Here is a 12908-nt window from a genome sequence, read left to right on the forward strand (position 1 = left end):
TACACTCCAGCCAATCTGACAAATGAGCAGTGGGTCTGAGAGATGCAAAAGATCTTGAAGTGACTCCATACATTGAAATTTTATGGTACTCTGGTAAGATAAAAAGAAAACTGCTGATTGACTGTCGGGCAAATCAAAAATGTTGATAAATGAAATTAACAGATCGGAACCATTTTAAGCATTTGACAGATTATCGCTTGTGTCCATACACTTCATTGATCTGCCTGACATGACTATTGTTTTTAAGTGTATGGCCAGTTTAAGGGGAAGGAGCAGCTTACTGAAAATAGAATAGTTTATGGAGATTATGAGGTTGCTTCAGGAATTTGATAAACTGTTGAGTTTTCAGGGAACGTTTGAAGGGTTTGGGTACGTGATCCCGGCAATGATAATGATGGCGGTCAGAATCCTGGCAGCATAATCCCGATGGTGCAAATCCTAACGCATGCAGGTAAGTATGCTAACCCTAACCCCCTCCTCCTGCAGCCTAACCTGAACCCTCTCCTCCCACAGCCTAACCCTAGTCATCCCCTCCCACAGCCTAACCCTAGTCATCCCCTCCCACAGCCTAACCCTAACCATCCCCTCCCACAACCTAACCATAATCCCTAAGGTTAAACCTAACGCTAAAACTCACCATCGGGATCTTGACTGCAGCATCATGGTTAATTTAATAATGAATTACCTCTTCTCTGCACTGTCCACACATCACTGTACATATGCTTTCTTTCTACGCTCACACAACCTACTGACCCCAGGCCATCATTACTGTGTGACTGGACGAATTCGCAATACGTAGCACATATCGTCATATATCAAATTCCTTTTCCCTATATAATGTAAGCTTGTGAGCAGGACCCTCTTACCTCTTTGTCTATTTGTTATTACCTTAGTCTTGTCTTATTACTGTTTTGTTCCCAGAATATACTGACACTATATAAATAAATGTTAATACATAAATAAGATGTTACAAAGATTTTACAATTTAAGTATATTACTTATGGGTTTGGTATAATTTGTGGACATTCATAATGTCGACATGATCTTAATGTCAACATTCACCATGATTATAATGTAAAAATGTTCCTGGTGGTTTAGTGGTGACTTACCTGGTTTAGCGGGTCTGGCAGGCTTTAGCGGTTTCTGCCAGGTCCGGCGGCCAGCTGACTGTAAATTACATCTGATCCAGCAGAGCTATTGGCGGTGAGTATCGCTAACCCCTAACACTCTCCCTAGTACTTGAATCCTAACCCTTCCCCTAGTGCAGAATCCTAACCTCTCCTCCTGCCACCTAGCCCTACAGTCCGTGCAGAATGTTGACATTTCATGTCGCCAGTGTGAACATGTCGACATTCTGCAGATGTGAACATGTTTAAAATTAACAATGTCAACATGATAACAATCAACATTTGTGATGTTGACATTGAAAATGTTGACAGTGTAACTTCATCCCATTATTTATACGTGATTGCTGATATTATCTCAGGTGTGCATTTAAGAGCACCAGTACTTTTACCATTATTTTCTGTTTCATTTTGAGCGGTGTTGGCACTTTGTGCGTTGATAGGGCAGCACTCATGAGATTGCTCAGGGGTACTACATATTGCATCACTGGGACCACCAATACGTACATGCTCTAATGCTAACAGCGGGTAGTAAACAAAAAACAGGTTCAGGGCGGCTTGAATCATTTTGATAAACACTAATGGGGTGTTTTACTAAAGGCTGAAGACTTTCCACAGCTTGGTGAAATTGTGCTCATTCCCAACCATAGGTTAGAAGAAAATATTTAAACATCAGCTATTTTTAAGTTTGTCTTAGTCAGGCTGGGATTAGGGAGCACAATATACCAAGCTGAGATCACATGTAGTTTATGGAACACCTTGTAAATGTTGAACTTTTCAAATTGGTGTGGGTATGAAAATGAGGGGGTGCCACCTCCCCAGCTGCTCCTGCCCGTTCATTAAAAAGACCCCAACATTGGCATACGCACCAGTGGCAAGTGGCACCTGTTCTCTTCCACTCTGGTGAGCAGGTAAGATACCTCTCAATACTCTGGGCTAGTGGGACAAAAATCAGGACTGTTCCACCAACAGACAACTGGAAGGATTGCCCTTGGTCTATCTATGTCCATTACCCCTTAAGCATCAAGAGCAAACCCTAAAGCCGACCATACACGGTGCGATATGCACCGGTTGACGCGACGGGGGATCCGGCGTCCGATATATCGGGCGGTCCCCACACACGGTGCGATCGGGTGGCCGACCGCCAGATATGCCGGCTCCCCCACCCGCAGAGCGCTGAATGGGATCGCATAACGCATCCCCAGGTTGACTGAACCTGCAGTAAGATCTGGGGGTGCGATGTATGACCCCACGGGTGCGCGCTCTGTCCGATGATATGCCCATACGCGGTGCGATATAGCAGCCAAATCGTACCAATCCATTGGATCAGCTGATTTAACGCACCATGTATGGGCCGCTTAAGACTTCCAATGTGTATTTTAAACAGCTCATGTATAACTCCTATATATTACAATGGGGGAGATGTAATAAGCTTTGAAAAGTGATAAACGATCAGCCACTCAGCTCCCAACTGTCATGTTACAGGCTGTGTTTGAAAAATGACAGTTGGGAGCTGATTGGCTGGTGGTTTATCGCTCTCCATTTTATCACTTTTCAGAGCTTAGTACATCTGGCCAGCTCTCATCCTAACCCACATATATTGTGGCCAGCTCTCATCCTAACCCACATTATACTCTCTCCTCCCTATCTTCCCCTTCTGTGTCACGCCTGTCTGTCTGCCCCTCCCCTTTAGAATGTAAGCTCTCACGAGCAGGGACCTCTCCCCTCATGTGCTTCTCCTTACACTTTCTTCTACTCCTCAGAAGGGCACCTAATATGTCTCTGCCAACTCCCTGCTGCTTATTGTGAGTGTTTTAATCACTATTGCAGCAATGTATATAATGTCCTTCACTGTACTGTAAGTTACTTGTTTTTTTTTGTTCACTTATTAGTTTTATGTACTATGTAAGGCGCTGCGGAACACTTGTGGCGCCATATAAATAAAGGATAATAATAATCTGGCCCACTATGAATTAACCACATAGGCCCATATTCAATTACAGGTGAAAAGTCCAAGGTCGGACTTTTCGCCATCATCGCTGCTTTTTCTGGGATAAAGTATCGAGCGTGTGCCCGCTTTATCCCAGTATTCAATTAGGATCCGGCGAAAATGGGACCTGGCGGAAAGGTAAGTATCGGAAAAGTCCTGTAAATTTTCGGGAAATCATCCTGGCACACCCCTAAAGATGTCCTGACATGGGGGATCACTATGGGTACCGCCTTTTTGGCCTGCGGAAGGTAAGTCAGGTTTTCTAATAGCCGTGGCAGGCACATAAATGCGCCTGTGAAGAATAGTACTTATCTTTTTTTTTTTTTTTTAAACTATGCCCATCAAATTTGGGGTACATGAAAATGGGTGTAAGCATATTTTTAAGTTCCTAAAGCCATTTTTAAAAATTCTTCAAAAATGCATCTGCTGCTACCAGCTGCAATTAAGAAAACAAACACCTGTCACATACTTGGGGAACCCTCCTGAATCAATATCGCTAATTTAAAACTTCGTTCCCCCCAAAAAAATGTTTTCGACCCCAAAATTAAAGTATATTTTTTGGGGTGCCCTGAGGACTTTTTTTATTTATTTTTTTGCACAGATTATTTTAGGGGACCCCCCAGGGCTGCAGGCTATATGTTTTAAGCCTGCACCCCTAAACCCTAATTCTGCACTTTTTTTCGCCAATTATTACATGGAGAAAATGTATCCCCGTTTTTTAACAGACTTTTCACACCAGCGAAAAGTCTTTGAAATTGAGGGGTCTATTTACTAAAAAGTGCTATGAGACAGAATGAAAAGTGATAAGGTGCCAGCCAATCAGCTCCCAGCTGTCATTTTTCAAACACAGCCTGTGAGATGGCAGTTAGTAGCTGATTGGCTGGCACTAACACTGCTGTCTCCTAACACTGCTTAGTAAATAGACCCCTGAATATGGGGATAATTGAAATAGGCGATAACGTACTTTTCGCTTCTAATTGAATATGGCCCATAGTTGGGCTATTCTATAGTACAACAAAATAGCCTTATTAAAAGGAGTACAGTATTTGTATTGCACACACATTGCTAGCTCATCGAAACTGTAAAAGTCAGTGACTAAGGTAGCCTTCCAGCTATAGGAAAGGTCACACAGAGCTGCCTGACGTGTACAGGGAGGAGAACAGTAGGGATGGAGGAGGGAGGGGGAGAAATGAGGAGAGGGGAGGGACATACTGTACACGGCAGTTCCTTCTATATACATTTCCTTCTGAGAATACTGTAGTGTCACTTTCTTTCTGCAGCAATTCTCTGTCCCTGAGTTACTGCAGCGTCTCCAAGTGCTGGGACCTTCCCTCACCTCCATGGACTATGCTGAGGCAGCCAGGTCAGCAGCTGATACACTGCTTTCCTACAGCAAGGACCAGACCGACTGGAAACTCTGCAAGAGAGATGTAAGATGGGTGACTGCACTGTGTCCTGTTTGCTGTGTTGGTGAAGAAATGTTTTATATACAGTATGTGGCACTGAAGTGAGCTGTATGTATGAGGATGCTACTTATATTGTGGCTAGCTGTATTATTAGAACATGACCATTATTGTGTACTGTGCCTGTAGCTGGCAGAATAGATTATCTGATTTCTGAGAGGGATTATTATATCATTCTAATGTATCCGCCCCCTCCCTCCTGTGTTCATAGCCTGGCTCCCATTGGGCACTTGCAGCAGTGACGACACAGGAGGACGGATTTTTTTCATTGATAAAATAGTAACATCCTCATCCTCGCTCCCAGTCCCAGTCCTACTGTACATTACATGAGTCACCTAGTAGTAAACGTTGTATCCTGGATAAAGTTATCGTCTATTGCAGTGGTTCTCAAACTCGGTCCTCAGGACCCCACACAGTTCACATTTTGCAGGTCACCCAGCAGGTGCACAGGTGTACTCATTACTCACTGACACATTTTAAAAGCTCTACAGCTGGAGCTAATTATTTCACTTCTGATTCTGTGAGGAGACCTGGAAAATATGCACTGTTTGGGGTCCTGTGGACCTAGTTTGTGAACCTGTGGTCTATTGCAAACCATGATATAAGATAGTTTACAGTATACACGTGATAAATATATTATTTTTCTTATTTATATAAGATAATCAGAAACAGAAATGCTGACATTTATGCCCCCCAGAATATTATATAAACACTGCTATAACATGAAATTCAAAAGCCTGAAAAATAGCCAAATTGTGCTTAAAACCATGAAATAATGTCAAAATAAATACAAAATAGAATCTGGAATTATGCTTCTAGCATGTTGCGACAAAGCTCAGTGCTCCTCACAACGTTTCTAGCATGCTTTTTCCAATATGCTTAACATAATATTTAAAAGGATTAGATTGACGTTTTTTTGTATAAGCGCCATATTTTTGTCTGACTAGTCTTTCTAAGAACATTGTTATTTAAAGTTACTTCATAATTATAAATCTGCATCATCCAGCACATATGATGTCCTGAATGTAATTTATGAAGTAGTGCTTTTTGTGGGTTATACTGTATATTGTAGTATTGTAATGTGATATGGGAGAAGTTGTTACTTGTGTATCTCCATTGTGTTCCATGGGTATTAGCTTGTCAGTCTAAATAGGGTTATATGCCAGGTTTTAAGAATCTGTGGACAAGCACAGTATAGAACATGTTCACTTCACTTCTTTCACCTATGGCTCACACTGCCTATAGTAGTATATAGAAGTGTAAAATATATTTTTGTATTGAGAAAAGTAAAGTGATTTACAACTTATGTCCTTAATCCTTTCTCTGGGGCTGAAACAGTTCCAGAATATGGACTTCCAGGGCTCATGGGTAAAATGATTTAGGCATTATTCATTTGTCATGCTCATTTTGTGTATATTTATTGCAAGTTTTTATTACACTAGTGTCATCTTAGTAGGCTTGCAAAGTGAAATAAATACAGATAACTAGTTTGTCACCAACGATCTTCTCTTTGCCAAGTCCAGGGGCCACTTCTCCCTTCTTATCCTCCTGGATCTCTCTGCTGCCTTTGACACTGTGGATCACCCTCTCCTACTGCGCACGCTTCAGACCATGGGTCTCACTGACACCGTCCGTTCTTGGTTTAACTCCTACCTCGCCAACTGCTCCATTTTTGTCTCTACCTCTGGTTCCACCTCCCCCCCATCCATCCTTTCCGTGGGCATGCCCCAGGGTTCTGTCCTTGGCCTTCTACTCTTCTCCTTGTTGGGTGAACTCATCAGTTCCTTTGGCTTCTAGTATCAGCTCTATGCTGATGACACTCAACTCTACATCTCCTGTCCTTATCTCTCCCCTTCCCTTCTCTCTCAGGTGTCTAGTTGCCTCTCTGCCATCTCCTCCTGGATGTCCAAATGCTTTCTCAAACTGAACATGGCCAAAACTGAACTCATTGTCTTCTCTCCATCTAAAGTCTTCTCCCCTCCTGACCTCTCTATCATTGTCAACAACACCACTATCTACTCAGTTCCCCAACTCCGCTGCCTGGGAGTCATTCAATCTTTTGCCCTATCCTGTTGTTTCCAGCTCTGCAACATCACTTGAATCAGATCTTCCTCTCCCAGGATGCCACCAAAACCATTGTCCACTCATTGCTTATGTCTTGCCTTGACTACTGCAACCTCTTCCTCACTGGACTGCCATGCTCCCATCTTGCTCCTCTCCAATCTGTACTTGACGCTGCAGCTAGTGTTATCATCCTCTCCCACCACTCTACATCTGCCTCCCCTCTCTGCAAAGTCCTTCACTGGCTCCCCTTGCCCTATAGAATAATTTTAAATTCATAATTACCACACATAAGGCCCTATCCAACTCCACAACCTCCTACATCTCCAACCTCATCTCCTTACACACTCCCTCCCACCCTTTCCTTCCCTCTGGTTACCTCATCTCACGCCACAATTCAAGATTTCTCTCGAGCTGCCCCCCACTATTGGAACGATCTCCCTCGTTCCATCAGACTATCCCCCAGCCTGTATTGCTTGAAGCGGGTGCTGAAAACCCACCTGTTCATAAAAGCATATCTGTCCACCACTTAACCATGTCACCATGTAGTCTACCTCTTAACTCCCCTTACACTGGCTCACTCCTTATGTCTTCCATTTGTCTCCCCCTTCCCTTTAGACTGTAAGCTCCATGAGCAGGGACTTCCTCCCTCCTGTTCTCATCACCTACTTCTCTTGCACATCTGCTACACATCTTCCTTAGGCTCTCTGCCCCTGGACCCCAATCATCTGTTTTTGTTTTTTTCAGGCAAACTAGATCTGTCACTTGTGCCCACGCTGACAGCTACAGGTTTCAGCTGACGCTGTACTTTTCAATTGCACACATTGCATCAGTGGCTGTGTCGATATTTGTAATGCTATTTGTACTGTACTGTTTTACCTTGTATTGTCTTATTGTTTTGCTCTCTGTACGGCGCTGTACACTATAAAGAAAATTTAATAATAATAATATTTTGAGACTGTACCAGTCCATATTTAATACCGTATTTTCTCTGTAGGGTGAAGTGTCTGTCTACTGGAGGCCATCATCTGAATTCCCTGGGAACTTGTAAGTAATATTTACCTGAGGCATGCAGTGGCGGTAGCCATTTTCTTGAGTACTATTTAGCAGAACAATTCACTAGCCCTCATGCCTCAAGTGCTTATATAAAATAATAATTCATAAAAAGGAATGCTGTGTTTTGGAGAGGATGAGATGCAGTCCTCCCCAACCAGGATCATCACTGTCACATGCAGCTATAGAGTAAGAGGAACACTGGCGGAAACATTGTGCATTATATTGTATGCATATTATGTGCATATATTGGAGCATGGTTTTCATCAAAATAATATATGAACATTTACACGGTTCTAATAGGAATCTTTATTTCTTTCCAGTCAGATGTGAGCAGTTAATAAACTGCTAAAAAAATGAATCTTCTATCACATTGATGAACAAGTAGAGCCATGCAAAATTTGTTTTTCAAAATCACTTTATACTGTTAAAATTATGATATATGTTTATATCCAGATATAAAGGAGAAGGCATTGTGATGGGAAAACCAGAACATGTTTGGGAATGTTTAAAACCGGAGCCTGGAGGACTGAGAGTTAAATGGGATAATAATGTGGATGATTTCCAACTGATAGAAACAGTTACTGAGGTAAGTACAGGAGTGTTTATTAATACAGTATGTGATCATATCTGGGCTTCAGTGCTTCATAATACATAATGTCCTCTGTCATCTGTCCCAGCTTGTGCCCTGATGAAATCATTTAGATGATGGCATGTGACATACCTGGAGGTTGAGGTGCTGTGGTATGCCTCTTCCTCTGTTCTGTAGTCTTCACTGTCTTTTCTTTCTGGTCCATATTCTCCACCCTAACAAGCCCAGAAGTAGTGTATTACCAGCAATCCCCAGCCCTATACAAGGCTTGCTCAAACGCGGCTTTACATATCTGGTTCATTGTGTAGCTTGACTTTTATCTGCATGACTGGTTCTAGACCACCTAGTCCTATCTCACTTCATGTCCTAAGAATTATCCAGATTAAGAAACTTTCTTTTTTAGCCATAGGACTTGACACCTAATATCTTCTGATGGACTAGAGTGGAAAAGTATAGAACTTATTCTAGTTTGTGCAAATAGTTTACCTGCATATGGAGAAGACATAGGTTTGACTTAGATATTGTATCATCCTATCAAAGTCTAAAGCCGCATATCCACTACACAATATCGCTCCATGAATGATATCATGTAGTGTGTCCCCGGCAGTGGTGTGCGCAATGTCCTTAACAACTATGAGCACACACCGAATGATATCATTCATGATATCGATCAGTACCGGCACACTCCCTCATCCCCGAACCTGCACAACCTGACGATATCGTCAGGTTGAACAGCAGGTGTGGGCGATGAGCAACATCATCAACGACCAGCGGGAGCACGCATCGCTGGTCGTTGAAGGCATATCCACTGGCCGATATAATGAACGATAACGATATTTTGTTATCGTTCATTATATCGGCTAGTGGATACAGGGCTTAAGCCAAAGTGCTCTTGCTGATACTTACAGCCAAGCTTTTGGCTACCAATCTCAGTAGATCCATGGCAGCTTCTGCTATGAAGGGGTCAGCCTAATATTATACACTATTGTTAATTATTTGCTTTTGTTTTTTTAATAAAGAAAAATACGTTATAAATTATTATTATTATAAAAATACATTTTAAACTAGGTCTTTCTTCTATGGGCTACTATATTTTGTTATTGTATGTAGAATAGATTTGCCCTAGAAGCTCTTCAGACATTTTGTACCTAATGCAGAGTTTGAACTCAATTGTGCCCCATATCTCAGGCATAAGAGCATCTTCTAAAAAGTCGCAATTGCGAGCATATGCAAATTGGCAGCCATTGCAAGTATAATGCAGTAGCATTTGCACCATATCTCATGTATAAAGAATTCACAAAAACATAAAATATGCATGAGTATCAAAGAAAGTAGCTATCAGCGACAGCATTGCATTGGCAGTCAGCCAGTCACAGGCGATTTGCAAGCGCTGGCAACTGTCCTTATCATCCTTGTGCATTTGCACGTGCCTATGGCACAAACAACTTCTACTGCTTGGACAAGTGTATATTCATCTCTATGTTGGGTTGCTCGCAATTACACAAGCACATCCTTATTGTGCTCGGCCTACACTAGTCTGCCCTTTTCCTCCCCCAGAAAGCCTATACAGACACTAAGGGGTATATTTACTAAAGTAAGAGTTTTTAGACTTGGAAATGTTGCCCATAGCAACCAATCAGATTCCACTTAACATTTAACTAGCACCTTCTAGAAGATAATAGCTAAGATCTGATTGGTTGCTATGGGCAACTTCTCCACTTCTAAAAAACTCTCACTATAGTAAGTGTCAGTGAGTGAAAGGAGAGAAATATTAAGAAACTTTCAAGGAGAAGAGCAAGAAAGGGAGGTGTCCCAGGGGAGAGCGAGAAAGGAAAGCGGCCCAAGGGAGAGTAAAAAAAAAAGGGAGGAGGCAAAGGGGAGAGTGAAAAAGAGAGATGGCAAAGGGGTGAGTGAGCAAGAGGCAGCATAATTCAGTGTGCAAATGAGAAATAGAGGCTACTTTTGTGGGCTCAGGGCCGTAACTAGGGTAGTGCGACCAGTGCCATGGCACAGGGCACCGCAGGGCAGGGGGCGCTGTTGGGGCCTGTCAATTTTCCTGTTTATTATCATTCTCACTTGTAGCTTCCTCTTCTTTTATCCCCAGTATCTCCTGACCTCCCCTATCTCTTACCTGGCCCTTCCCCATGAAGCCATGGCCCTTTTTCAGGTGCACTATCTTATGTCCCTATATAAAAAAAAGGGGGTGGATGCCAATGCTGTCTCTGGCACAGAGTACCAAAAAGTCTAGTTACGGCTCTGCCTGGGCTTGATGCATGTGAGCACATTGCATCAATGTGCCCATATGCATCATATGCAAGTACTTACTGGGTTAGATACTGTGGTCTCCTGGGACATAGGTCCATTCTTCCTGTCTGCCTACATGATCAGCACTGATGTTCAGCTGTCTTTATACTAGGGATGGGAGGCTTATACCTGTAGTCAAGTGATTAATGATATCACTGAGGATGGCAGGTATGAATCCTGTGCCTATTAAACTCGACCTTTTGTGAGGATACCGGGTAACCTGGGTATCCTGGGGTTCAGGGATCACACAGTGGAGCGGGTTATAATGAAGGAATGATGAACTTTATTCATGGAGACACAGAAATCCAGCAAACAGTAATCAGGGTTATATCATTACAGTTCACTCATCAGCAAAGTCCTTTCCAGCTGCTGTATATCTCCTCCCTACCTTGACAGCAATGGCAGCTGTAGCACAGCACACAGAGCTGCTATATATCTTAAGACACTGAGAGGGGACAACACCCCAAACTCCAGAGTCACACTGTACTCACACACTATCACACAATTCCCCTTGCTGCACCACCCTACTTCCCTCTCTCTCTCTCATTGGTGGGCCCAGGTGTCAGTCTTTCCAGAGAGGAAGGGGGAGGGCTTTGTAACAGAAACACTCCCTTGCTGTCTGCTGCTGACAAGCTTCCTGTATGAGACATGCAGACTGAGGGTTTCAATTTAAGAACACAGAACTGGGTCATGGGGTTAACTCTTTTCAACATGCAGGCAAGTCCTAGAAGTCCTTTTCCCTTGCCTCCTCACATACCTCCCCCTTCTTAAATCGAGGAGACAGACATGGTCCGAATGTTGGAGTCCTGACTGTCGACTCGGCCCGAGGGTCTGCGAAGCTTGATATTCGTTTCCTCACATCTGGATAGCCCGTCAGCATTGTGATGTTCTCGTCCCTTTTTGTGAGAAATGGAAAAGTTGAAACTTTGTAACGCCAGACACCTCAACAACCTCCCATTTTCCCCTGAGGTTCTGTTTAACCAATACAACGGGTTATGGTCAGTGACAACAGTAAATTCTTTCTCATAAAGATATGGTTGTTGCTTCTTTAAGGCCCAGACTATGGCTAGACATTCTTTTTCGATAGTGGTGTAGGCTATCTCTCGGTCAGCTAGTTTACGGGATAGATAGACAATTGGATGTTCCCTACCGTCTTCTCCCACTTGATTCAACACTGCCCCAAGTCTACACCCTGATGCGTCTGTCTGCACAATAAACTTTCTGTTGTAGTCAGGGGATGCCAACACTGGGGCTCGAGTCAGCAAGTCTTTTAAGGTGTTGAAAGCTTGCTCACATTCAACAGTCCATTCAATAGTTCGAGCATATCTCTTTTTGATCAAGTCCGTCAGAGCCTTGGTCACGGTGCTGTAATGTGGTATAAATTTCCCGTAATAGCCAGCGACTCCAAGGAACGCCCGCCCTTGTTTCTGGGTGACAGGTTGGGGCCAATTTTGCAATAGCCTCCACCTTTGCCGGATCAGGTCTGATAGCACCTCCTCTGACCTGATGTCCTAGGTACTGAACCTCAGCCATCCCCATCTGACTCTTATCTGGGCGTATGGTGAGTCCAGCCTGTCTAATCCTCTTGAGCACTTCTGTTACCTGAATTAAATGCTCCTCCCAGGTATGGCTGAAGATGGCAGTGTCATCTAGGTAGGCTTGGGAAAAGTCTTGACACCCCTCCAGGAGGTCATTAACCATTCGCTGGAGTGGGGCAGGGGCGTTCTTCATCCCGAAAGGCATGGTAGTCCACTCAAAGAGTCCTTCCAGTGTGATGAAGGCAGAACGCTCCTGTGCCTCTTTGGTAAGTGGGATTTGCCAGTAGCCTTTGCTCAAGTCCAGTGTTGAGACAAACTAAGCCCCTCCAATCTCATCCACTAGCTCATCAACACGGGGCATAGGGTAAGTATCAGAGGTGGTGACTTCGTTCAATTTGCGATAGTCCACACAAAACCGTGTGGTTCCATCTTGCTTGGGAACCAACACAACCCCAGCAGCCCATGGGCTTTTAGATGGCACTATGACCCCCAAAGCTAGCATCTCCTCGATCTCAGCCTTTACCTGCTTCATAACACCCGGAGTCATCCGGTAAGCGACTTGTCGGATGGGCCTAGCACTTCCAGTGTCCACATGGTGGGTGGTCAGATGAGTTGGACCAGGTAGACAAGAAAACTGGGCCTGTTCAGTCTCTAAAATCCTCCACATCTCCTGCTGCTGGGCTGCAGTCAACTGTTGTCCCACCTGGACTGATTCCACTCCTTTCTTCTCTTTAGCAGCTACCAAAAGGTCAAGCAATGTATCAGTTTCTATTGTCTCCATCG

General features: G+C 43.6%; 1 protein-coding gene across 1 annotated transcript in view; it reads left to right on the forward strand.

The window, feature by feature from the left end:
* Positions 1-4370: 4370 nt before the first annotated feature.
* Positions 4371-12908, forward strand: part of STARD5 (StAR related lipid transfer domain containing 5) — a 29537-nt gene continuing 20999 nt past the window's right edge. The window contains exons 1-3 of the mRNA XM_088472858.1: positions 4371-4544; positions 7636-7685; positions 8148-8280. Of these exons, the coding sequence (XP_088328984.1) occupies positions 4455-4544; positions 7636-7685; positions 8148-8280 (273 nt within the window). The 5' untranslated portion in view covers positions 4371-4454. The remainder of the gene's footprint in view (positions 4545-7635; positions 7686-8147; positions 8281-12908) is intronic.

Source organism: Taudactylus pleione, unplaced genomic scaffold (genome assembly GCF_031769625.1).
Source record: "Taudactylus pleione unplaced genomic scaffold, aTauple2 ptg000129l, whole genome shotgun sequence".
Lineage (NCBI taxonomy): Eukaryota > Metazoa > Chordata > Amphibia > Anura > Myobatrachidae > Taudactylus > Taudactylus pleione.